The sequence below is a fragment of the Thermobia domestica genome, chromosome 17 (assembly GCF_964235325.1).
Source record: "Thermobia domestica chromosome 17, izTheDome1.hap1.1, whole genome shotgun sequence".
Lineage (NCBI taxonomy): Eukaryota > Metazoa > Arthropoda > Insecta > Zygentoma > Lepismatidae > Thermobia > Thermobia domestica.
Genome location: NC_137470.1, coordinates 29,161,682 through 29,189,346, shown reverse-complemented (window position 1 = coordinate 29,189,346; position 27,665 = coordinate 29,161,682). Strand labels below are relative to the sequence as shown.

General features: G+C 36.2%; 1 protein-coding gene across 5 annotated transcripts in view; it reads left to right on the top strand.

The window, feature by feature from the left end:
- Positions 1 to 17,381, top strand: part of LOC145674584 (myb/SANT-like DNA-binding domain-containing protein 3) — a 342,109-nt gene extending 324,728 nt beyond the window's left edge. For 4 of the 5 annotated variants that reach the window (XM_081744778.1, XM_081744777.1, XM_081744780.1 and 1 more), the window contains one exon: positions 16,198 to 17,381. In XM_081744778.1, the coding sequence (XP_081600904.1) occupies positions 16,215 to 17,228 (1,014 nt within the window). In that variant the 5' untranslated portion in view covers positions 16,198 to 16,214 and the 3' untranslated portion in view covers positions 17,229 to 17,381. Of the gene's footprint in view, positions 1 to 1,632; positions 1,756 to 16,197 lie in introns of those variants that run through there. The other variant, XM_081744781.1, reaches the window with a different exon arrangement.
- Positions 17,382 to 27,665: the final 10,284 nt, after the last annotated feature.

Genomic DNA, 27,665 nt, shown 5'->3' with positions numbered 1-27,665 from the left:
AGTAGGTCAAATTCTTATTAAATGGTACCTTCCATTTTGATTGCAGGCAACGATTTGTGCAAAAATAAATCAACTGAAAAACAATTAATCGAACAATGCAATTTTAGAACAATGTGTACAAACGTTTGTTTTGCTCAAAAGTTGTCTGCACAATATTGGTTCATTACAGTACCAATCACTTGTACACCCAAGTGTTTCAGATAAACCATACCTGTTGCAAGTAAAAGTGGGGTTCTCATTTGAGATTTTACCGTTCATTCCCGCTTCGCCCACTTACGGAGGGAGATCGGAAAGATAATTTTCTAAGAATTAGATTTCCTCTTTAGCATTATGTCACTTGTACTTTAATATTTTTCCCGTTGGATTATTCTCGAGGCGTGGAATGATAAATACCCTCTGAGATTTCCTGTACGAGTTTTATCCTGCTAATTTATCTTCAAACGTTTTCATATTAGTGATACTGGACGTTTTATCTGATACAGGCACCATGTCTTGGCGTCCATTTTGAATAGAGTGGTCGATATGAAAAATCTTTTGCCACATCGCTTTTTAGGTTTTAAGGATCTATCGAACGAGGTGTCACTCGCCTCATGTTTCTATTTAAAATTTCAAGTTTGGGCCCCGGGTCCCCTTGAAGAGCCCCCGTGAAGGACACCGCGACTTCACCATTCGATTTTGCCCATGGCTTTCCTACTTGAGTTTCTTTTTTTTTTTTGTTTTGTTTTTGGTTCATTTATGTTCTACCGTTTTCATATTAGTGGTACTGGACGTTTTATCTGATACAGGCACCATGTCTTGGCGGTCATTTTGAATACGGTGACCGATATAAAAATATTTTGCCGCATTTCTTTCTAGTTTTTAAATATCTATCGAACGAGGTGTCATTCATCCCATGTTTCCATTTTAAATTTTAAAGTTGGGCCCCGAGCCCCCTTACAGAGCGGCCCCGCGACATCACCATTCAATTTGCCGTATGGTATTTTCTATTCGAGTTTTGTTCAATTCATTTCTGTTCAAACGTTTTCGAGATGTTTCCGTGGAAATATTAAAATATGCCACCCTGTATATACAGGGTGCTTCAAAACAACACGGACAACTTTTGGGAGGTGATTCTTGTCACCAAGATAAGACAAAAAGTATAGACCAACCTGGGTGCACATTGCTTCCTTTCGGAGTTATAGGGTGCCGAAAATTTGAGAAAAATGAAATTTAGAACTCTATAGCTCCAAAACTTTGGGACTAACTGTAGTCGGGTCAAGACTTCACTTGGTGAGTCTTATATATCTATATCTATATCTATATCTATATCTATCTATATCTATATCTATCTCTCTCTCTCTCTCTCTCTCTCTCTCTCTCTATATATATATATATATATATATATATATATATATATATATATATATATATATATAGGCTCGGATCCAGAATATGATCAAGGGAGGGGCTAAACCGTATTTTGCCCTTTTATCCAGTGTAAAGCAGGATTGAACCTCATTTTATCCAGTGTATACCTGAACGTCAAGGGGGGGGGCTATAGCCCCTATAGCCCTCCCCTTGGATCCGCCACTATATATGTATATATATATATAGGAGTTGTGTATTTAAAGTTTTTATTTCAACCGAGCAAAGCGGTAATCAACGATGGTACTTGATATCTAATTGTGTTATGTTTCTCTTCTTTTAGAGGGACGGTGGCTCACTGGTAGAGTGCTTACCTCTGGTGCATGAGGTCTCTGGTTCGACCCCGACCAAGTAAGTTTGTAATGGACAATGTCGTGTCCTTGAGTTTTCTCTGTGTACTCCAATTTCCTCCCCCTTCATCATTCACTTGCTTCTCCCTTAGTCTAAAGGACATAACCATGGGACGCTAAACTGAAAAATTTCATTTCCTTTTTTTTTGTCTTCTTTTCTTAAGCCTTAGTTAGTAAGCAATAATATCAACATTTAATTAGATTGTTTTAAAATACAAATTAAACATATTATAGTTTAAAATGATACAAAAATGAAAATAATGTTTATTTCGATTAATAGACAATTAAATAAATTTTTAATTCATTATGGTTTAGAATGATCTTTATTCAGCACACATCATGAGATAAAGTGATATTTAAAAAAAACGTAAATTCAATATATATTTAGTTTAACGTTCCACAATTATCCACTTTATTCTAGAAGAGACAGATGATTGATGGAAGTGACATATTAAGAAAAAAATGGTGTAATTACAATGTAGAGGAAACGTAAGAACTTCCAAAAAGCGCAACGATAATCTTGTCTATCACCATCTTGGGTGGTCGTTAATCGAATCAAAAACTCCTTACTCTAGAGATAATCGTTCAACACCTAAGTCACAGGAAACCTAATGTAGAAAGGACTCATAAGCTTGACACTATACCTAAAATAACTTCGAATTTGACAATTAATTAATCATGCGTCACGCCTAAAAGTGGACCACTTGAATCCCTCTCAAAATTCGAACGTTCACTTGGCCAGTTTGGCAACACATTGAATACTTTTCACCAAATGCCTAGTTTAAACTTCTCTCAAAATGGAACAATTGTCTCTCTCGTCGTTTTAATTTGACTTGATTATTCAGTTTAGCGTACCTTTCAGCAGCGAGGTTATATGAGACAGGGACCTACATTTTAACGTGGAATACAGAATAAGGTATGCTTTTTCCCTTATAATTTGTATTATTAAATTGTAATTCGCGATACAAGTGCCACTTGACAAACAGAGATTATTTTAGAGCTTATAACACCTCCACTTTTAAATACTTTAGCTAGCATTCACTTATTACGCTGTTAGTTGAAATTTTAGTTGCCCCAATCAATTTTTGGTTAGCTCTCCTCAATTTTGAGGACACGAGTGTACACATGCCTCCTCCCAAATCCTGACTATTTGCTTTATGATATAGTTTATATATTCATATTTTAATTTTCCAATCAAATTTCATTTGACCTGCCAACACTTTGACAGGCATATAATAAGATCTCTTCCATTTTTTTAAAAATTTTATTAGGTCTATATTTTGTTTTTGATGCATTTAAAAATCAGTTCTACATCCTAATTTCAGTTAAGCTACTTACATTTTGACAGGAGTACATATGGTTCCTCTCCCATAATTTGGGCTCTTACCCAGATTCCTGGGATAAGCTGACATAAGCTACTGACTGAATCCCACGGTATGACTACAGCCCGGCAGAGTCCAACCCAATTCAGGAGGGGTTTACATATAACTAACTAACTAACTAACTCTATGGCCTATGGAACCCGGAGGTTCAGTGCCGCGTTCACAAAAGCTCTCCACTGACTTCTATCCTTAGCTGATTGCATCCAGTTTCTACTTTGTATTCCTATCTCTGCGAGATCCATCTTAATATTATCCTCCCATCTGCGCCTAGGTCTTTCTAATGGTCGTTTTCCTATGGGTCTACCAGTCAAGACTTTGAAAGCGTTTCTACTTTCTTCCATTCTAGCTACATGACCTGCCCACCTAAGCCTCCTAGACTTGACGACCCTAACAATGTTGGGTAAACCGTATAAACTATGTAGTTCCTCGTTATGGAGCTTCCGCCATTCCCCATTCTCGTTCCTCTTGGGTCCGAATATTCTTCTCAGGATCCTGTTCTCAAATACTTTCAGTCTATGTTCTTCCCTCAGAGTAAGCGACCATGTTTCGCAACCATACAGAACAACAGGCATGATTATCGTTTTATATATTTTAAGCTTCAAATTCCTCGACAGAATTCGCGACGACAAGAGATTTTGAACCGAGTAGTAACACGAATTCCCTGCTTTTAGTCGACATTTAATTTCTTCGTGAATATGATTTTCGTCTGTTAACATTGATCCTAAATATTTGAAAGTATCCACTTTATCAAAAGCATTATTTAATATTTTAACGCCTCCACAATTTGCCGTATTACGGTCCCGACGTACTTCCATGTATTTAGTTTTCTCTGCATTTACTTCTAAACCCATGTCCCTGCAAGCGTTTAATAAGATCTCTGCATTTATTTCTACTGTTCTCCTATCCTCCCCTATTAAATTTACATCATCAGCATATGCCATAACCTGGTGAATGCCGTTCAACTCTAAGCCCTGGTTGCTATCTTTGATTTTCCTCATGGCGTATTCCAGCACAAAGTTAAATAATAATGGCGACAACGCATCTCCTTGTTTTAGGCCATTTTCGACGTGGAAGCTCGTGGACAAAAATTTTCCTACCCGGACTTTACTTTGGGATTCACTTAAACATATCTTAATTAATCTAATTAGCTTTCTCGGTATTCCAAGTTCTGTAAGAACGTTGTATAATGTTTCTCTCCTAACCGAGTCGTAAGCCTTTCTAAAATCAATAAATAGTTGATGTACCGGGGTATTGTATTCCCACTTCTTTTCGAGTATTTGGCGAATGGTAAATATTTGGTGGATAGTTGATTGATTTCGTCTAAATCCGCACTGATAATCTCCAATAATTTCATCCGCGTATGGGGTCAATCTTGCTAACAGAATATTTGAAAGGATTTTATAGGATGTTGACAGAAGAGAAATGCCTCGATAATTATTACAGTCAGTTTTGTCGCCTTTCTTGTGAATTGGAACAATGATTGACTCTTTCCACTCTTGTGGCAATTCTTCCTTGTTCCAGATAAGGAGAATGAGTTTGTGTATCTTGTTCCACAATTTTTCGCCTCCAGCTAAAATTAACTCAGCCGGAATTTCATCTACACCCGGAGATTTGTGTTTCTTTAATTTCTTTATAGCGGCTTCCACTTCTATTCGATTGGGTTCTGGAATATACGGTTCTGCGGTGTGTATCTCCTTTTCTCCACGCACATTAGTTTTTGGCTGCGTGTTAAGCAAATCGTCAAAGAAATCTTTCCATCTATTTAAGATGCTATCCGTATCAGTGAGAACTGTTCCGTCAGATTTCTTTAATATATAAGCACGAGGTTGATAGCCTTTCTTAAAATCGTTGATTCCCTTATACATGTCCCGAATATTTTTATTTTTCCCGAATATTCCCGAATATTTCCCGTTTCTTTGTTCTAAAAGTTTTGGAAGTTTCCCGCCTGATATCTGCGAAATTTTGTGTAGTTATTTCATTCGGATTTTGTAGCCACCGTAATTTTGCCTGTTTTCTCTTCTCTGCTAGTTTAATGCATTCTTGGTCGAACCATGGTTTGTTCCTACGTATTTCCGCGTGTCCCAATTTTTCTATTGCTGAACTTTTAATGCTATTTCTAATTTCAATCCAAGTATCCTCAACACTAGTGCACTCCGAGTCTTCTAAGACCGAGAATCTATTCGAGACTTCAATCTGGTATTTCTCTCTTACCTGGCTCTCTTCTAATTTCTTTAAATTAAATCTCTCCGTTTTCGGACATTGAATATTACCTTTATTCAACGATAATCTCTCCCGTATTATCGCTACTACCAGGTAGTGATCAGTGTCACAATCAGCCCCTCTAAACGACCGGACGTCAATTATGCTAGATTGTCTTCTTCTATCTACTAAAACGTGATCAATTTGATTATGTGTTTTTCCGTCTGGTGATGTCCAAGTGTATTTATGAACGTCGCGATGTGGGAATTTTGTACTCTTCACGATTAGGTTTTTGGATGTTGCAAAGTTCACGAGTCTAACACCGTTGTCATTACTTTCCTTATGCAAACTTTCGTTCCCTATAATCGGTTTGAAAATATCCTCTCGTCCTACCTTCGCACTGAAATCCCCTAATAGAATCTTCATATGGTATCGTGGGAGTTGGTCAAATATCCGTTCCACTTCTTCGTAAAAACTATCTTTTATATCGTCAACCTTATCTTCAGTTGGAGCATGTACATTTAAAACAATAATATCACACCACCGTCCCTTAAGAGTAATAAAAGAAAGTCTGTCAGTAACAAATTCAACCCGTTTAATTGCTGGTAATATTCGTTTGTGAACGAAAAATCCTGTTCCTAACTGGTGATTTTTATTTCCTTCCCCGTAAAAGAACGTAAAATTTCCGGAATTCTCAGATCCATTTCCTTCCCACCTAACTTCCTGAACTCCTACTAAGTACATCCTGTATTTCTCTAACTCACTCGTTACAGATTTTAACGCGCCTGCCCTATAAAGACTCCTAATATTCCATGTTCCAAATCTCATGTCCATTTTCTTTTGCTGATGTCGTGCCAAGTTATCAGTCCTTGTCCGAGGCTTTTGTGAATGTTTCTGAACAAGTACCTTTTTTTACAGGATGAGGGTGTTAGCCTTACCCAAACCCCCAAGCTGGAGGACCACTCCTAGTCGTCTGTCCGCGACTGCTTATTCAGTATATTCGCAGCTAACCTCTATATCTAGAGGCCTTCTCCTCGATCCGCAACCTGAGGACGCGCCATGCCGTGGTGACAGGAACCCACGTTAAGGAACATGAGGAGGGGGGGTTTACATATATCGGACAAAAAGAAGGATAAAATATAGCGAGAAATGGTTTCTCGGAATCGGTTAAGAATCACTTCAATATGATCCATCTCCACTATTAACTTTTTATTCAAACCGGAAGTGCTAAAATTAACCGTTTCCTGTTTCAGCGTTAATCACAATATAATAAACGCAGTAATAGATAGCGATAACTGACTTTTTCGAATCAATTCATCGACCTAAAGATATATTTTTTTCAAATTTATTTCTCTATTTAAAATGAAAGTGGTGGAAGCACTTGGTCGAAAAAGTGTAAAAAGCTTTTTGAGGCCAGCCATCCTGAATGAGGTTTTCCTGGCTTTTCCTTATTCACATCAGACAAATGCCAGGGTGGTGCCTAACTTATAGGTCCCAGGCCGCTTCCTTCCTTCCCCAATCCTGTTTCCTTTCCTTCTCCTGGATAGTGTGATCACCGAAGGACGCCATGCTTCATACGGACGGGCTAAATGGTTCTATATGCCGGCAGCCCAGAAATCGAAATTCTAAGTCCTTAAAACGAAAGTGGTCGAAATCTGCGATATAAGGTTTCGAGGCTGATGAACGGTAATAAATAGCGAAAACAGATTTTTGAGGTAGATTCAGTTCCGCAAAGATATTTTCCTTCTACAACATTATTATTGCTTTACAACAGGAAGCTGTATGAATCACTTTCCCTTTTCGGTTTTAATATTGATTGCTATAGAGTATAATCGGTTAGAGATAGTAAAACTGGCTTTTGGCATGGTTTATCGTTCCAGGAATAAACGTCATATCGATCACTGCCCTATTCAAATCGGATGCAGAGCAAATTGACGTTTTTCGGTTTCAGAATGCATCGTTATAGTGACAAAAAGTATGGTTATCTTTACTAACTAATAAATAATCCATGATCTATTGAACCCGAGGTTCAATGCTACGTTAACAAAATATCTCCACTGAACTCTATCCTAAGCCAACTAGTTCCAGTTTCTATATAATTTGTTTTGTTATTTCTGCAAGATTGCTCTTAATATTGTCACCTCATGTGCGCCTAGGTCTTCCTGAATGTCGTTTTCCGATTGGATTTCCTGTTAAAACTTTGAAAACGTTGATACTTTTTTCCATTTTGGCTACATGACCTATCCACCTGAGCTTCCGAGACTTAATGATCGTAACAATGTTGAGTAATCCGTACAAATTATGCAGTTATTCGTTACGAAGTTTTCGCCATTCTCAAGTCCCGTTCCTCTTGGATCCCAATTTTCGTGTCAGGATCTTGTTTCAAATACTTGCAGACTACTTTATTCCCTTAGAGTAAGCGACCATATTTCTCCACCATACAAGATAACAGACATAATTATCGTTTTATATATTTTAAGCTTCAAATTTCTTGAGATAATTAGCAACGACAAAAGATTTCTTAACTGAATAATAACACGAATCACATGCTTTTAGTCTGCATTTAATTTCTTCGTGAATATGATTTAGTATGTTAATATTGATCCTGGGTATTTGAAAATATCCACTTTGTCGAAAGTAGTATTTGATAATTTGACGCATCCATAATTTTCCGTACTTTGGTCCCGCCAAACTTTCATGTTCTTACTTTTCTCTGCCTTTACTCCCCAACCCAAGTTCCTGCAAACGTTTCGTAAGGCCTCTGCATTTTCTTCTTTTGTTCTCCTATCATCACCTATTAAATTTACATAATCAGCATACGTCATAATCTGGTGAATACAATTTAATTCTAGACTCTGGTTGTTGTCTTTGATTTTCCTTATCTTCAGATTATCGATACTAATGTATAAAATAACAGGTATGTGTGTGTTTCTGCGTGTGTCTCTTCTCACATTTATACATAGAAAGACTTCGTTTAGAGCCACCGACTTGTATACAAAGATAGATTTTCCACCAGATCTAATCGTATATGGAGCAGCGTTTTTTTTTTTCACTGTAATAATAATTGCTGTTTCTTACAATCTGTAGTTTAAAAAACTATAACAGTGTTTCCAATTGGTGGTCCGTGGACCTCTGGAGTCTACCAACAAATTGTAGAGTATCCATGGCATTATTTACATATCACAATTTGCAACGTACTCAAATTTGCTAAACAAATATGTATATACCGTTTACCAAACATTGTTAGGGTCATCATATCTAGGAGGCTCAGGTGTGCAGGTCATGTAGCCAGAATGGAAGAGCGTAGAAACGCTTTCAAAGTCGTAGCTGGAAATCCAATCGGGAAACGACCATCAGGAAGACCTAGACGCAGATGGGAGGACAATATTAAGATGGATTTCGAAGAAATTGGAATACAAAGTAGAAACTGAATCCGTTGGCTAAGGACAAAAGTCAATGGAGAGCTTTTCTGAATGCGACATTGAACTTCAGGGTTCCATAGGCCCCCTGAGTTAGTTAGTTGGTTACTATTTTATAAACACTTTGATAATTCAGGCGAAAAATTGTAGTGACGTTAACAATGCGTCGATAGAAATAGAAGCAAAATTAAACTGCTAGTCGATCAACTATTTTTATTTGTTGATTGTTCTCGGTAATGAACTGTCTTGAGTGTAAATGCTTGGGTCTCACCAAAAGATTTCAGCTCCTATTTCCTCTCTTTCCAATGAACTTTGTAGGCTGTAACAATATCCGTAATGGTTATATAAAATTGAAGAGTTCAATTTTGAAAATTTGTTCCGACACAAGTTAAATGGATAATTAGAATGTGCTTGTAATTCGTGTAATTCTTGATCATTTTGTTTTATCAATTGTTCAAAGTACTTAAAATTACTCTTCAGAGGCATTTTCCTAACAACGAAACTATTAGCAATAGAAGAAACAAAAACAAACAATATAAATAAACCTGCATGTATTTATTGGGACAAAATTTGAATTCATGTCTTTGGACAAAGTTTTTGATTCCTGAATTCCAGAACCCTGATAAAAATTATGTGGAGAAGTTGGAGACAGGTTTACTCAATTAGTGTTGCGCAGTTTTTTTTAAAGTTAAGCAATGAAGTAACCATTTCTAAGGGGTATATACTAAATGTCCATGTGACCAGTTCAAGAACTTTCTTGGTTGTGCATAACGGCCTCCATAGCAGTTCCTTTTCCCAAACCTGAACACACTGAACACCAGTCTATAAGACAATGAAATAAACAGTTTTTGGCGTTGGAGACAGAGTTGATATAGCAATTATAAAAATACAGCTATGGAAAACTGAGTTTAAGGTAGTATTATCTCAACTTTCACAAAGTGGGAATCATTTCTGGGGTCCACTGATGAAGAGCTGTCAGGAAAAGTTCAATATGCATGTCATCGTTGACTAGTTGGGGACCTGAATAACAAGATCACACTCCCCAAGATCACACTCTGAAAACTCAGATAAAAAAAAAAAACTCTTTCCACTAGAGATGGTACATTTTTGAACATATCTAAGGAGGAGCAAGATGAATTTCCTGATCTTACTTGTAGTTTTTTAGAGAGGGTATTTACTGAATATAAGAAAGCAGATGAAAAGAGTATTGAAACACCTACTTCCATTTTGTAGCAGATTTATTTTGCAATCCTTTGTTTCGTGAAAAATAAACATAGAAATCACCTCGATGTTGAACCTGATTTATAGCTAAATTCAGCAAAATTGAGCCAGATGTGGAATCAATTGTCTGAAACAAAAAAGTTTACGTACTGACATGCCATGACATACAGATTCTGGTATCTACTATATACCATTTGTTTATAACATAAATAAAATGGTTGTTTTTTTCTTTCAATTTAACGTCACATGATTATACCCGTTAGGCTAAGGGAGACTAATGATTAAGGCAAACGAATGATGATGGAAGAATTGGTGGAATGAGAATGTGGGAGAGAAAGGGAGTACCCCGAGAAAACCCAAAGACATGATGTTGTCCACCACAAACTTACTTGGCAGGGATCTAACCAGGGACCCCATGTATCAGAGGTAAACGCTCTACCACTGAGCCCCCAGCCCTCCTAGAAAGTTGTCGATTTCATAGTTGTTAATGTTACTACCTAGCCCTAAACTACTACTTCTACCCAGATACCAACCTTTAATCATGTGGAATCTGAGGGACGTATGTGAGATGTGTTAAAATAAAAAGGGTTCCACAACTCTGGGGTGATTGGGAACCACTCGAATACAGTATAAGTATTTAAGAGGCCCGTAATGTAAGAACCACCACACTACACTCTTGTGTTGCGGGTTGCATAATATTCTGTTCATACTGAGAAAAGGTACTTATGATACTAAAATATATAGCGAGAAATAATTTTGTGATCTAGATACAGTACCGCAAGAAACTTTTTGACATGAATACATCTTATAAGGAACAAATTTCAACTCTAATTTTATCCTTCCATTCAAACCAAGAATGGAGTAAATTAACGATTTTATATTTCATCTTTGATCGCCAAAGAGTAAATACTGATGGAGTTAGAGAGATGCAGTGTTTCATTTTAAACCGTCTTGAAAGAAAAGAAGGTTCTTACAAGAAACGGACATGCACGTGTCATCCGGACATCCGAATCAAGCCTAGTCCATTCGATAAACATAAAAAAGATATGTTCATGCACAAAAAATTAGGCGCTATGGACAACAGAGTAAGTCTCTGGGTCCCATTAACCCTGTAAGTATAAAGAAAATCGTAGACTCGCAGTGAAATTGCTATTGCATCAACACTGTTAATTAGAAAGTCATGATTTATGGTTCTTTCTCTTCAGCATAAAACAAGCTTTCCAAAGGTGCTACGTATTGGGGAACATAACACACCTGAACAGGGAAAATTGGGATAATGTAAAAATTTCCTCCAAAAATCCCGCCCATCAACTTTGGACCCCTCGGGTAAAAGCATACAATCCAAATGTATCTCGAAAAATACTATAGGGAATAAGAAATCAGTGTACCACGTTTTGTATTGATAGACGAATAGATATGAGGGAAAAGTTTGTATATCAATACACGGTTTCCTCTCATACCTAATCTGCTGGAGGTAAGTGCTCAAGACTGTGTGTGATTTGAGATCCCATGTCGTTCCTGCGAGACGTTTAAGCAGGTTGTGACGATTGTATTGCATTACCACTACTTGGATTAAAAATGAACAGAAAACGAGAGAGGTGAATTTTCCTCCCTTCTTGGTTAAAAAATGTTCTTTAGTAACTTTCTTAAATATCATTCGATTTTATCACAATGTGATGTATGTGTTTATTAAGGTTTTCACATAATCCCTACTCTTGCAGCAGGAGTCAACCAAGCAACCAATTGTAGACTTACGAGGGAAGGGAGCGAAGTCACTCAGAAATAATTGCATCAAACTTCGTGTAAGAGTCGGAAATGGAAATAGAAAAGAAGGTGTGGTAGCATTGAATTCGCAGGCGTTCGAAATCAGAAATAATGGGCCCTACAGTTCAGGAGAAGTATGGCCTGTCAATCTGATATTGATGGGATGGAGCCTTTGCGGATGGGGCGGAAATTAAATGAAGTAGAATGAAAACAGAAAAGATGAGTTGAACAGAAGATGTGCCAATGTTCGCCCTCAATCCCAACAGACGAATGCCGGGATACTAAATCATCAACTGCCCTTGCCACCTTTTCTCTATAAAGACAAATTGAAATACATTTTTTAAAAGGCAGTCTCATCTGTTTCAGACTGAACGTGTCTTTTTTTTTAACATATTTATTTTTTTAATACAATTCCTGGTACTGTGTGTGTCTGTTATACTTTTTAATGATTCTTTTAACAACTGTTTCATTATGTCAAAAGTACAGTCTCACTGTACGGTATATTAAGATTAACTACGGTATTATCTAAGCTTGTTGAGACCAATTTGGAAGCTAATTTTACGAACATGGCATCTGTGTAGACAGTGAACACATTGTGTCTCATGTGTGTGCTAGGGAACAGAAATGAAACGCTCATGTTCATTTTGTGTACACACTATTAACGTGCAGTGTTTTTGAAACATGCCTGAGTTATATTTGGAGTCTTGAACGCAATTGTTAAGAGGCTGTTTCTGTTCATTACATTTTGGTGAGTAGACCAAATCCAAATACTTCCTTTATCCTTTGCGTAAACATAGTTGTGTTAGTGAACAGTCTTGTATGTATTCAAACTGTTATTTTTGTTATGGCCATCAACAGTCGTCCCTATTTTAAACATTACTAATATATTTATATATATATATATATATATATATATACAGGGGCGTATCCAGGACGGACTTCTGGGGGGGGCGGTGGGTTGTAATACTGCTACTTAGAGCTACTTTTAAGAGCGTCCAAAAATAAACTATATATTTTATTTATATATAAAATAAAAAAGTTTCCTTTTCTGGGGGGGGCGATCGCCCCGATCGCTCGCCCCTGGATCCACCCCCCGTATATATATATATATATATATATATATATATATATTCGGCTCACAAACACACATTCCTTTAATTTTGGTGGGCGCCACGTCGTAGATATCAAACTCCCGTACAAATGAAGTAAGTTAATATTGGTGGGTTCAAACATTTAATACTTGCGTACTGACAGCATCTTATAGTGTGGAGAAATACAGTAACTTCATTTCGACCCCTTCCCTGGAAAACTTCTAGCGACGCCGATGATTAATTTCTGTGTATATTTTACTTTTTTTTTCTAAATATAATTTCATTAAGCTAACTAGTGATGCATACTCAATTGGTAACGGCAAGGGTAGGGCAGTTGATAGGTCTAGTATCCGGGCATTCGTCTGGTGGGACTGAGGGGGGACATTGGCATATTTTCTGTTCAGCTCATCTTTTCTGTTTTCATTCTACTTCATTTAATTTCCGTCCCATCCGCAAAGGGTCCACCCCATCAATATCTGATTGACATGCCATACTTCTCCTGAACTGTAGGGCTCATTATTTCCAATCCCGAACGCCTACGAAATGAATGCTACCACACGTTCTTTTCTATGCCCATTACCTACTCCTAAACCAAGTTTGGTGCAATTATCTCTGAGTGACATCATAACATTTCCTCGTTTTCGAAGATTTAAATAAAAGAAATCTACGCTAACTTTCTTTAAAAAAAAGAAAGAAAGAAAATACAATTTCGTCGAATATGGTCAATTTTTTTCTGGGAATTTCCAATAGTTTCAATTGCTTGCAGTTGAAAAAGGCCAAAAATGATAGAACAATTCTTCTTAATTTTATACGACATATTTTGCTGAATATGCATTTTAAAATATAATACCTTTATGCACCATTGTGTATGTGTTTCATCGAAAATTACCTCTACGGTTTGAAGTTCAAATTAGTGAGGGGGAAGACCGCTTGCTTTATAGCAATGCACAACATTGCTGCGAATTTTCCATTGTGCTATTATTCAAACTTTATCTACACAGCTATATATTTGTAAACTACGCAGCTAATTACGTAACTAAGATATTTCTTCTTCTTGTTTAGTAACTCGATGTTACTCCTGATTTTTAACTATGTTCTCTAAGCCAAGGAACCTCCACAGCTTACCAGAAACACCAACACAATTCTTTATTGTCCTATATTAACAGTAACTTTTTTTTGACTCAACTTCTTTATTTTAATCAGGTTATCATTCTTCTTTGTAATCTTCTGATTATTCGTCTTCGCTGTGTGTACAGTTTATCTCGTTTCCCTGTGTTATTCTTGTAGTGTCTTTATTCCTTGTCGTCCTCCTACACTAACTACACCTCTTTACAGTTATTCTCTCCTTCGACCAAATGCTTAATTGTCATGTGCCAAAGTAATCATCTCTGTTTTTTTCCTTTCTTGGCCTTGTGAATTACAACCAAATTTCTGCTATAGATATCAATAACTTTATTTTTTTTTCATTTCCTTGGTCGACTGGATTGTGTATCATGTTCTGGGAAATACTATATTCCTGGTTGTACAACAGATTTATTCTCATAAAACTTTTCTTCTTTTCGGAATAGGGAGTCACTCTTCAAAATGTGTAAACTCATTTAACAATCACCTTGCATAGTCAATGTTCGTAAACTGTAAACATAAAATACGAGTAATTAAAGTAATACGAGTAATTTGCCAAACTAGAAAACAACCCTATACGTTGGGAGAAAAAACACTATAAATTGTTTATATAAGTATTACTTAACGTCTTGTGAACATATGCAAGGCACGGTTCAACAAATTCAAGAAAATAACAACAAAAAAGTGCATCTAATGGGAAGTGTTTTTTAATATTAGGTGAATGACCCTTTCTTCGTACTGGGATAAAAGATTTATAAGAAATTCTTGAATCTTCTTCCTCTTAGAATATTTATTTCAATGAAATTTTAATGAAAAAAAAAAATACAGCAGATACTCTACTTTTGACATAAATATTGAAACACCGTATCCCCACAGAAAGAAACTGGTTGAAGTGGATACTAACTATTTTTAAGAAGTAATTCCAAACGAGTTAGACGTTTTCCTGACCCTGAAAACTAGGAATTCGATACAAATATCAGTCATTTTTTACATTTTATTTTTCAGTCCCAACTTCACTCTTTGCAAATGGGAATTTACTTGGACTTGAACGGCATTGGGAGCATCACTGTTCACTTCAGCTAACCCCAAAACTATAGATTCAACACTAATATCGACTGTTTTCGATCATTCTTATATGTACCCCCTTCCTTCTCAGTTGGTGTGCAAAGAGATCTTACTCTCTCCGAGGGCTGAACTTCAACTTAAAGGGCATTGAGACTGTCACCATCAGCTCATGGACCCCCAAAGCTATTGATTTGAGACTAATATTGGTCATTTTATATTATTTTTATAGGTGTCTCCCTATGTGTTCTAGGGAATCTTGCCCAACAATCCTCTTTTCAAGACTACAAATGATGCGTGTATCAATGTTAGTTAAATTGGTACAGGTGTTCAGTTATTGTCATAAATACTCTCTCTCTCTCTCTCTCTCTCACACACACACACACACACGCGCATTTTTAAACGTATACCGTCTTATGTAGAGTCGTTTTGACGTATGATTAGCGTCATACGAAAGGCCTGACTACTGCAGAAAACATATGTTAGTCGAACTCTTTAGTATAACACTAATCACGCTTCAGAACGACTCTGCATAAGACCCATAAAGATTTACAACATTCTAAAGATATGATGATCTTACGAAACTTGATTCAGACGCTCATAATAATATAAAGGAATAAATAAACAGAAATTTAAGTCGAAACGCATTTAACGAAAATTTATTAATGTGCTCCAAAAACATCATGGAAAATCCTGCAACTACAGAATTAGCCAAATCTTACGAAATATATCGATTTTCTCTAGTTTATTCTATTTTCTTTTACATTTCCGGCCTAATATAAGGTCGTACAAGTATCTACACGAATTTTAACATGTTTATAGTGTCCTCTATGAGTCCCTTGACCCTAAAAGTCATTTGATATATTAATCGTTGCCTTATGAATAAACACTTGCGGTTAGTGCCTTCTAGTGAATTGTAGTTCATTTTACCTGGAATATTACCCGAGCTTTCGAATACATGTTTTGCAGCATTTCCCCTTATCTTTTCACAACAAGTTATCCTATAGAATGTGCGCTCTGATTTAAGAATCTCTCTGCATTTGATATTGCATAAATGTATGAATTCATTGTACTCTGAAAAGATGTGTTATATGTGTGCTGTTTTTGAGTAGAAGTTCAAAATGTATTTATGAATTAATCAAGTTCATAATCTTAAACTCATACACTACCTTTTTTATTTTAGATTAGTCACGACTGAATATGAGGGCTCAGAAGAAAATCTGCAACCTTGGCATATTCAACCCAAAGACAACTATTCGTGATGCTGTTATGGAGTTTTACTGGATGGTCACCACAGTAATGCACTTTGCTCTGGTTCCTATTATCTTCATCGCTTATAAGGGAATGACGGAAGTCTTTGATCTTGATGGAAATTACTTTCAGGCGAACGACTCCGATACTCGTTTCATTTTGTTCAGGTCCAATGTTATGTCATTCAATACCAAAACAGGAGAAATCAGTATTCGTGATGACATTGGAGAGATGCTGCTTGCTGATATATGTTGGTATTCTTTGATGTGGGCTTGGATTTTGATTCAAACATTTAATCTGCGTCTGCCAAATTTCATATGGGTCATGTTTGACAATGGCAGGTTGGATAAATTTATTCACCAGATCGATGAGGCTGTTTCTCTGAAAAGTCCGGTTACCGATGTTGCAAATATGGTTGCTGGAAATTTACACAAATTCAGATTCTATTCGTTAATGCTTTTCGTTTGTCATATCTACAATCTAGTTGCTGCTGTGATGTACTGTTTCGCATCGTATGCTATTCTAATACATGAAGACCGCACATTCGGTATTGTAAAAATATTTAATACTGATAGTATCGAGTATAAGGCCATCTGCTCTTTCCTTTGGTGTTGTTCTGTTCTCCTAATCACAATTAGTTACATTTACGTAACACTTAATGTGTTATTGTACCATTTCACTTCGGCCCGGTCTCTATATATTGGTTGGCTCTTCTATAGCGAGGATCGCAAAGCTACGGATACCCTTGCTAAAACACTGTCGTATGAAGATATGGCTTTCTTGCTCCTGCTGCGTAGAAACATAAATCCCAAGTGTTGTGAGGAATTAATTTTCAAACTGTCATCTATGCTAAATGACCCCCAGAAAGATCGTTCGGCTTACGAAAAAAGTATGGTGATACGCAAACCAATGATTTCTAAGCCCATTGGGTTTTGCGTACAGTGTACTCTCGAGCGATACTAAAACATATTTCGTAAACTAACCAGCTACTTTTTCACATAAAAGAATTAAAGATGACAATGAAATTTAATGGACTTAAAGATGTACGGAATTGATTTTAAATGGTAACAACTTGAAATCCCTTGACATCAATGAACATCGAGAGTAATTAATGTAGCTTGGTTCACTAATTATATATATATATATATATATATATATATATATATATATATATATATATATATATATATATATATATATATATATATATAGTTGGTGTTTACAGAAATGCGAACTTTGGCTATCCCACGGCTATCGATTATCTGATAGAAATAACCAAAGTCAAGGCTAAATAATTGTTTGGTAATTCCTAAATGTTAATCATTGCCTTTAAAAATCAACTTAAAATTCAATTTTGTAAATTATTAATTATCACTTTTTGTTTGTGTAATTGAAACAACTTCTTTTCAAAAAAAATGCTATTCCAGCAGTGTTTGTTTCTGACACAACACTTCTAATTGTAACTTTGTTTCTGGAAAGAATAATTATGATTCAATTGATGATTAAAAATGTGTCTTGTTCTTTACTTAATTCACTCTTGTACGACTGTTTTTACTTGTGCCTTATGAAATGGCAATTTGTTAAATGTTAGATATAGTTCAGTTGATTTGATACAACATATAAAGCACATCAACTTAAGACGCTTCAATTGGTGAACATTTTTAAAAATATCCTACTCAATTAAACAGCTTAGTATTGGATCTTGCAAGACTATTTTTTTTTACTTGTTCCTCATAAAATGTCAATTTGTTTGAAGATTTAATTGAAGTTCGAGTGATTTGATAAGACAACTATTTTAAGCGGGAGAAGTACAACTATTTTAAGCGTTTCGATTTCTAATATTTTTTTTCAAAAAATCCGTTCTTTGCTGAATTAAATATTCGAGTATTAGCTCTTGCATGACTATTTTCACATGTTCTTTATAAAATATAATTCGCAAAAATGGAAATCTAATTAAAGTTCAGTTGGTTGGATGTAACGTACGAAAAAAGCACAAAAAATAAGCCTTAAATTTGCTTGTTTTTGAAATATGTGGTATTGGTTGGTTATGGATTAAAGTAAATAAGATGCTTGGTCAATTTCTCTAGGCCTTTAGTTCAGTTTATAAATATCTGTACTGGATGCGTTTTCAATATAGGTGTTGTATCAACTTATGTACGTGGTTCTGGCTTATACACTTGTTTCATTTTACATACGAAAATATACATTGCACCTAGGCCTATATGTAATACTCGTTTCCAAATATTAATTGTACTATTACGCACTTATTTCACTTAAATACGTATGTAAAATACACATTACAAAATAAATTATTCAAGCATCATTGTTTCATTTTATTACCCTGTACATAGCAAAAAAATATTTATATATATAGCTTAGTAGCTTAAATTAACTGATTGTCAATAGAGATATGTCCTAATTAGTCCGTACCAGTGTTTCTTTTAGAAAACATGTGTCGGGGGCTACTTTAACATATAGAAAAAAGCAGCATTTAGTTATATATATATATATATATATATATATATATATATATATATATATATATATATAAACAATAGCTTCAGCGCGAGCTTTAAAACATTTGTAAAGAAGCAATAGTAAGATGTTTTTTTATTTATTGTATTATGAAACTATCCTCCAATTACTGATTTTATTTTAGTCCGTGTTAACCTTATCAACTCTGGCGGGCACTCTCAGAGCTCTGGGAGGCGCTGTCCCTCCTCAAAAAGGTATACCTGAAAGAAACACTGTCTGTACTCTGAAATAGAAGTTAAGAAAGGTACATTTTCTTTTTAGCATTTAAATTTTACATTTATATATATCTTAAATGGTAGCTATATATATATATGTTAGGCAACTTCCATACGTTATTACCAAAAACAATAACTTCTGAATAAATATAATCTTCATGTCGTATGATCATAACGTTTATTCGAAGATTATGCATGGTTAATGACAGTAAATGGAGATGAAGAAATTGGTGGAATTAATCTAATGCGTATAGAGAGAAACAACAGAAAAAATTACCAATATAATAACGTCTACCTGAAGCTAACATGCAATGCGTGGTTCCAATCCCATGATAAAAAAAAATGTTATTGTTTGAAGTAGCATCCATATTGTAAAGTTACTTTAAGCCACAAGATAACAGTCTAACTGCTTTTGTATCTACAGTTTTGTAAATTGGTTAAAAGTGATGCTTTGTTATAGAGGGTGTTTCAAAATGAAGATCGATATTTTAAGGATTTGTAGTTATTACATTTAACGTAGAATTATAATTAATAGATCAAATGAAAGAACAACTGAAACAGTATTTTAGCAACGAGTGTTCAATATGAGGACCATTCATCACATGGCACACATCGAGTCAATAGGCGAGTTCTCCCCAAATATTGATCAGTGTGGCTGGAGTAATTGCTGTAACAACTGCTTAAACCTCTTTCTTAAATTACTCAATTTCCTTAAAATTCTCCACACAGACGTCACTGGAATCGCTAATTCATGACTAGTCTTCCGAATTCATTTCTTGGGGCTGCGCTTAAAAGACTCTCCCACTTGTTCAACACGTTCTTCAGTCACTCTTGGTCCTCCCGTACTCTTTCCTTCGGACAGAAAGCAAGTGTTTTCAAACTGATGACACCAATTACGGATGTTATCATTTGGTGGATTGAAATTGAACTTAATATGGAAAGCACGTTGCATTGTAACCACAAATTCAGTGTTTGCAAAGCGTAATACACAAAAAAGGTTTTATGCTAACTAGTAGGCATCTTTGCTACTAGCAGTTTCTAACGGTAGACAGAGGAAACAGTGCATGCTCATGCGTGCGTACAAAACAGTTTAAGTTGCTCTTTTACTTGATATACTATTTATAATTTTAAGTTAATTGTAATGAATACTACAAAACTTTAAAACTCCGATATTCATTTTAAAACATCCTGTATTTTTGCTGTGGAAAGTGTACTACACTTTCCATGAAATATTTAAATATTTTGATTTTTTTTTAAACAAAATATCATGAAGTCCAATACGAAACATGTACCTCTACGCTATCCTGTGGTAATTTTCAACTTTTTATTTATTTTTTTTTTTAATTTGCGTTGCATACAGAATCAATTTCAATGTTAAAGACTTTTCCTAAAACTGAATATTTATTCACGATGTCAAGCTATCGTCATCTTAACTCTATTTAATAAATGTAAAATTATTGAACATGCTACTCAACATGCCGTTCTAGTATTTATTTGGTCTGGAAGTATTTATTGTATCAACACCACGGCATCTCAGGAAGTCGGCCATTTTTTGTCCAATATCTCGGTAACGGTAAGAGTGACGCGAAAAATTTAATCACTTCCCCTGATAGTTTTTGATGCTCTATCGAATTCAGGGTTTAAAATTGAAAAAAAATCGTATATAACAGACAGACGGACAAACAGACACACAGACATAGATAATTCAGTAACGAACTTTTTAAGTTCGTTGAAAATGAAATGAAATATTGCAGTTTGACGTCTGATGATTATACCCTTTAGGCTAAGGAAGATGTAAGTGAATGATGATGGTAGAATGAGAATGTGGGGTAAACGGGAGTAGAACGAGAATATCCACGGACAAGATGTTGTTCACCACAAACTTACTTAGCCGGAGATCGAATTGGGGACCCCAAAAGCCAGAGGCAAGCTCTCTATTACTGCCCCACTACAAATTCTTACACAACATATTCTTTTTTTTTTTTTTTTTTTTTTGCATCGCTGTTTTGTGTTTGTTGAAGTTTTGAAGGTACATATAATAACTAGGAAAGGAGTACATCAAGGCACACAATTTTATTTTGTATTAACATTAAACAGTCTTTTATGTGCCGCTCACTTGTATTTCTTTTAATTTGGAAGGGCGACTGAAGTTGTCCACGGTAGAAGTGTTCCCTGTATAAGTTTTCGTATTGTGTTACTATTACCATGTCTTTGATGCACTTGTCACTTCGCTGGGTTTTTTGATGGAGGTATAAAATTGCCAGACATGAATGACTTCTTTGTCAAAGTAGCCGTGTTTAATTCGAATGAACTTCCTCCCTAGACATTTTTTTTCTAACTGGTGGTTCTTCTTCCTGGTTACACCGGTTTCCCCACACCAAGCGTGGGAACTAATGATGCCATGATAGAAATCCTTGAGTTACACTTAATGTGTCTCATGCAGAGTCGTTCTGACGCGTGATTAGTGCCATACTAAAGAGTGCAACTAGCTTATCTTTCCTGCAGTAGACATGTCTTTAGTATGACGTTAATCATACGACAATACGACTCAACATAAGGTTCAATGTGTTTTTAGATTGCCTTGTGAACTTCTGTTATTTTAAAAGCAAACGACAATTTCGACAGATGACAACACTTCTTTTACTTTTCTCATTCCTCATTTGAAGTGTTTGCTCTTACAAGGGAAGTACTTGAAGTGCTACTCTGCATGTGTTATATATCGTTGGAAAGATCACAGCAAGTACACCTCACATGTGAAATATTTCCCTTGAGTGAAGACTGTAAGGGGCATGGCGACCATTTGAAAATCAGAACAAGGTACGCTCCAAAACACCAGAAAGCATGGACAAAATAGGAAGCTATGATGTAATTGTTTTGAGACGTGGTATATATAGGTTTAAAAGGCAGCTGAATACAAATCTGACATCAAATGTTTACAAATCAAAATGCGGATCCAACATTGTGGACACAAATTATAAAAACAAACTATGGATCTGGAATTTGGCATATAGAGATATTCGACGTTGCTTTGTATGAATCGGATACCAAAAATGTAAAATGCAAAATGGCTGATCCAAGATGGCGGACAAAATGAAAAATATCGCTGTGAAACTTAAAGTTGGTAGGTAGAGATTTTCGTTGTCGTGGAGTACGAATCCTATGTTAAAGCTGCTAAATGCAATATGACAGATCCAATATGGTGGACAAAAGGTGCTAAAATACAGAATGGACACATGTGTATCGAGACGAGCCTGGGCTCCGCCTCAGACTCGTCTCGATTTGGAGAGCACATCTCGGTATCCAATTAGAGATGAAACCGAGAGGAGATCGATACTAGTCTTGGTGTCAGTACATCCCTACTCAAGAGAGTGGACATTTGTCATAATATGCTTCACAAGGTACACTGCATAATGTGAAACCGGAAAGAAGCATAACGATGTTTTAAACTCCAATGTACACTTTTCCCTATCATTGTTTGGTTCTTCAGATGACACCTGCAAATAATCGCCATGCGCCCTACAGTCGCCATTCAATCGAGATGTTACAGATGTAGAGTGTACTTGATGCGAGCTTTCCAAGGATATATAATACATGCCGATTCCCTAGGGGAAGGGAGAGGGAGTTGGCAGTAAAACAATTAGGGTTGAAGGGGGAAATTAGGAGGTATGCTTTTATCAACCTTTTTTCCTCACAGGTTATAGGTGTTTTTCTAGTTTTTAAGAACTGACTGTATGTTGCAGGTTCTTCTGCACCCACTGTGGTAGTGGTAAGCTTTCGACATGTATACTTTTGATGCTGCAAGATTCATATTGTTGTTGGTCTGATTTCCTTTGAGCAAAATGATTAAAGCCAGTGCCGGTGCACATAAACCCTTGGGGATAATTGGGTGCAAATGAAGAAAACTCAAGCTTTCATTTGGTGTATATAACTTGTATTCCACTTAAAAACTAATAGTTTTGTGTGACCTAGAAAAAAATATATGCAGTATATCTTTGTTTACGCAAAATAAATAGTAACTTATTTATAAATCGAAGAGAGATTTGAATGCCTTTTCAAGCCTTCCAGTTATTGTTTATAACATAGTATATTGTACTGTGAACTTAATGCAAAATGTATGCCATACGAAAATAAAACTATAATGAGTGAAAACTTTGGTCGAAACCTTAAAAAAATAAAATAAAAAATAACTGGCCCTGATATTCAAACAAACATAGGAGAAGGTAATAAGACTAAAGCTAAATAACTATAAACTATTACAATAGAACACGCATTGGAACGCTGGGTTGATACACAGATCCTATTTACAGCATCAACACTATTGGTATAACTCGACAAGTTTCAAACCAAGATGCGCAGATCGCTACGGAGCACTTCGTATTCCGCCATCCTCCCCACTACTCTTCCATCCACTCTGGCTTTGAAAGTTCCAGTGATACTAACTCAGCAAACTTATGTTACAACAAATATCACCTGCTAAAATAAATATTACCATGTAGCGTTAGAGTACCGATTCGTAATTCTCATATCAGTGGTCCATTTCATTTAATCCCGCTTTTGAAAATGCGTTGCGGTGGTAGCTCTTCGTATTCTACGGTAGTATATTCACGTATGTTCGTTATTAAGCTTTATAACGAAGAGAAACCAAAAGGCGAATGACTTAATTTTCTAGATGCCACATTAAAGACTGACCTGACAGCCGAGCCTACTAGAACATTACGATACTGAACCAGGGGCGAGTACAGAACGGGGGCGCATCTTTCTGAAAGGGAAATATTTCTGTCTTACTTCAATGAGACGAGTTGACAAAAGTATTTTTGTCAATATAAGACAACAAATAAGCTGCTTTCAGTCTATTGTTAGTACAAACTATGTCTCAAGTGTTATAATATTTAACATTTTGCGCCCCCATCCTTCTCAGTAAGAATGAATAATTATTCTCCTTCCAAGGCTGAAGATACTTGTGCAAAAAAAAAAAAAACTATAACAATGATAACTAGTAGAGAAAACTTTGTTCAACGATTTCTTTTATTTCAGCTAGTTCCTCTTCCAGAAGTGCTTATCAAAATATTTGGCACAGTTACAATTAAAATATTTGATTTAATCATCACCCTAGGTATACGATCGAGACGAGACGAGACATAATTTTTACGAAAAGATTCGAGACGATACAAAATTCTTGCAATAGAAACATACATTTTTCGAGACGAGATATCACTTTTACAAAATAGTTTCGAGTCGAGACAACTTCAAAATTTGTGTCGTGCGCATCACTAATCAATTCAGTAAAAATATAAATTTAAGTTTATTATTCTATAAAGCAGGGTGTTCACGGTGGATAAATGTGTAAGCTCGTCGTCTTGTAATCAAGGCATCCCAGGTTCGATGGGGATACGAGTGGTTCGGATCTCACTTTGAACTGTAGACCTCGTCTTTAGGACGTCATTTTCATCTCATGGAAGGCAATAGCAAACCACCATGGGTTAACCTTTCACAGGGAGCTGCTGCAGGTCAAAGACCTGCCTTCAGGCAGAACACATCATCATAATCATCATTCTGTATAGGCCTATATAAAGATGTTTCCTTCTAACCATAGCTCTGTAATAATAAAATGGAGTGAAATATTCAGTTTAACATCCCACGATTATGCATCGAGGCTAAGGGGGACGGTGTGATGAGGAATGAGTGAAATGGTGGAATGAAGAAAGTGAGAGTAAACAGGAGAACCCCGAGAAAACCCACGCACACGGTGTTTGTCCACCACAAAGCCCACTTGGCGCGAACTGGGATCGAACCAGGGACCCCACGCACCAAAGGTGAACGCTCTACCACTGAGCCACCACGGCCCCTTGTAGCTCTGTCATAATTGGGAATGTTTAAAGTCCGAATCTTACTTTTTTTTAGTAGGTAAGCAACCTCATGATAGAGGTCTGCACGAGCTCAGGCCTAGGGCCGGGCTTGGCCCGTAAATTTGTAAATAAACAATCATATTTCTCGGGACCTTTTCGGGCATAATACAACGATATTTTCTGGAGAACTTTTAACGCACTCCTAAATTTGTAACTTGAGACGCCCACACTTAAAAATCACTGTGCAATTGTGAGAAAAGTTGTGTAATAGAGAAAAAAAAGAAACTAAAAGTAACAGAAATAAATATGCTCACCTGGTCTGAGGGAAAATACTGCTTCTTACACTGAATTACCTGTAAAGGAACCAGAGCGTTGGGAACAACCTGTCTTGGTTTTTTCTTCAAGACAATGTCAGTTTATAGGGCCTATTATATAAGAATTTATATAATGACTTTTTTAAAAATAGAATTCATATAAATGTCAAGGATAACCTTTATTTCCTTGTTGTCTCTGAATCATGAAAGCTTTTAAACTGCAAAATTAAACATGTAATTGTTGCAAATAAAAAAATACAATTTTGCCCTAATTGTTAAGTTTTTGTAATTCGGGCTTATTTCGGGCTCATTTGATTATCACATGGGATCGGGCCCAAATGCTAAAACATATCTCTCTCTGGTCGAGCCTCATATTATTAATTCACGGGCCGGGCCCGTGCAGACTACCTCATGGATACACTGTAAGCAGTGACGCTTTCCAACGAGGCGATCCCTTCACGCCTTCTGAAGGGAAAATTTCTCTTTTTGTTATTATTTTTTCATTGGTACGAACCGGCAAGAGAATTTTTCCAATTTATTAAACCAATAATTTGCGACAATACGGTGCGGCAATGAGACTGAAGACGGCGGCATTCTTTCCGTAATCTCACCATATACACAAAATACAAAAGTAACGAACTCTTCATTTCTCCCCCAACAATCCTTCCGCGACCTGCCTTCAGGATGTCATTGCCGAATAGTCTATATCTTTGAAACAGAAATGGACCAGTTGGTAATACATTGGGCGGCATTGTCACAGAAAAAAAAATCCAGCTCCTAAATAGATCAAGGGTGCTCCGCCCTGTCAAAGACAAAATGTGTGCTTCGGTTCAATGACCACACTTAAGGGTTGAGAAAGGTCAGCGTAAAGAAAAGCACATTATCGAAGTTCAGGCGAGGAATCAGTGATCTGTTAAAACTGCTGACATTTGTGTGGCACCCATCTACGAGATTGATTCGTGTCGAAGAAGTTGTTGTTCTCGAAGGTGTTTCTCTGTTTTTGAAGTAGTGTCTTTCTTTCATGTGTTTGCGTTTCTGAGCAGTAGTGAGTGTGTGAGGCGCATTACGTGATTATTGACTGTGAAAATCAAATCATGTCGGGTCCGTCCAAATCCACAATGTGCTCTGGAAAACCTCTTAGAGGGCAAGCCAGAGAAATTGTTTTCAATGTTGCAACGTTTTTGCAAAATCAAAAAGAGTTATATAAACTTAAGTATGATGTTGTCGAATCCACAAGCCCCGCCATGGGAGTATCTAAATGGATGGTTTCTCAAGTTTTAAAAGAAGGAAAACAGTCGCTGGCTAAAGGTGAGCTGAATTTCTCTACACCGACAGGTAAAAAGAATCCAAGGAAAAAGCGAATACAAACAAATGATTTTGCTAAAGGTGCAATTAGGCGAAAAATTCATGAATTTTACACAGTAAAGAAAGTAGTTCCAACATTACGAAAACTAACTAAAGCTATAAGAGAGGACGGCATATTAGATTGTAGCAGTGAGTATTTAAGGTGTCTTTTAAGGTCTATAGGGTTTAGGTGGAGAAAATGTCAGTCAAGGAGAAAGATTTTGATTGAAAATCCGAACATTGCTGAGTGGCGTGCACGATATTTAAGGGACCTGCGTGAATACAGAAAACAAGGTAGGCCAATTGTATATTATTGATGAAAACTACATTCACGCATCACATTCAGTACCGGCGTGTTGGCAAAGTGAGAGTGAAATAGGTGTAACAGAAACTGTTGGAAAAGGGCCACGTCTTATTATTGTCCATGCAGGAGGGGAATTTGGGTTTGTTGATAATGCTTTATTAATGTTCAAATCTAAGCAAAAAAGTGGAGATTATCATGATGACTTGAACAGTAGAAATTTTTCAAAATGGATCGATGAAAAACTACTTCCTAATCTTCCCGAAAACAGCGTTGTTGTCGTTGATAATGCCAGTTATCACAATGTTCAAATCAATAAAAGACCAACTATGTCTTCACTTAAAAGCGACATGATACAGTGGCTATCAACGACAGACAAACCTATAAACGAAACCGAAATTGAAGCGGAGAATAGAGTAAAAACATTGTGGAGAATGATCAAAAGACAACTGTTCTTAAGAATTCAAAGTGTACCTTATGTGAAACAATATGCGATTGACAAGAAATTTATAAACGCGGGGCACACTATAATAAGACTTCCACCTTACCACGCAGACTTAAATCCTATTGAACTTGTGGGGGGGGGGAGAAATCAAGACCAAAGCGAGGCAATGCATTTCCGATTCACTGGATGCAAAGAAAGAATTACTGGGAAAGTTATTTAATGAATATTCACCACAGAAATGGGTAAAATGTTGTGAACATGTGAAAAAAATTGAAGATTCTTACTTTGAAAGAGACGGACTTATGGATGAGCGTGTAGATGAACTGATAATTAGACTTGGTGAAACTGATTCAGACTCAGATTCATCGGCCGATACAGACTCAGATGAGTGGGAGAGTGA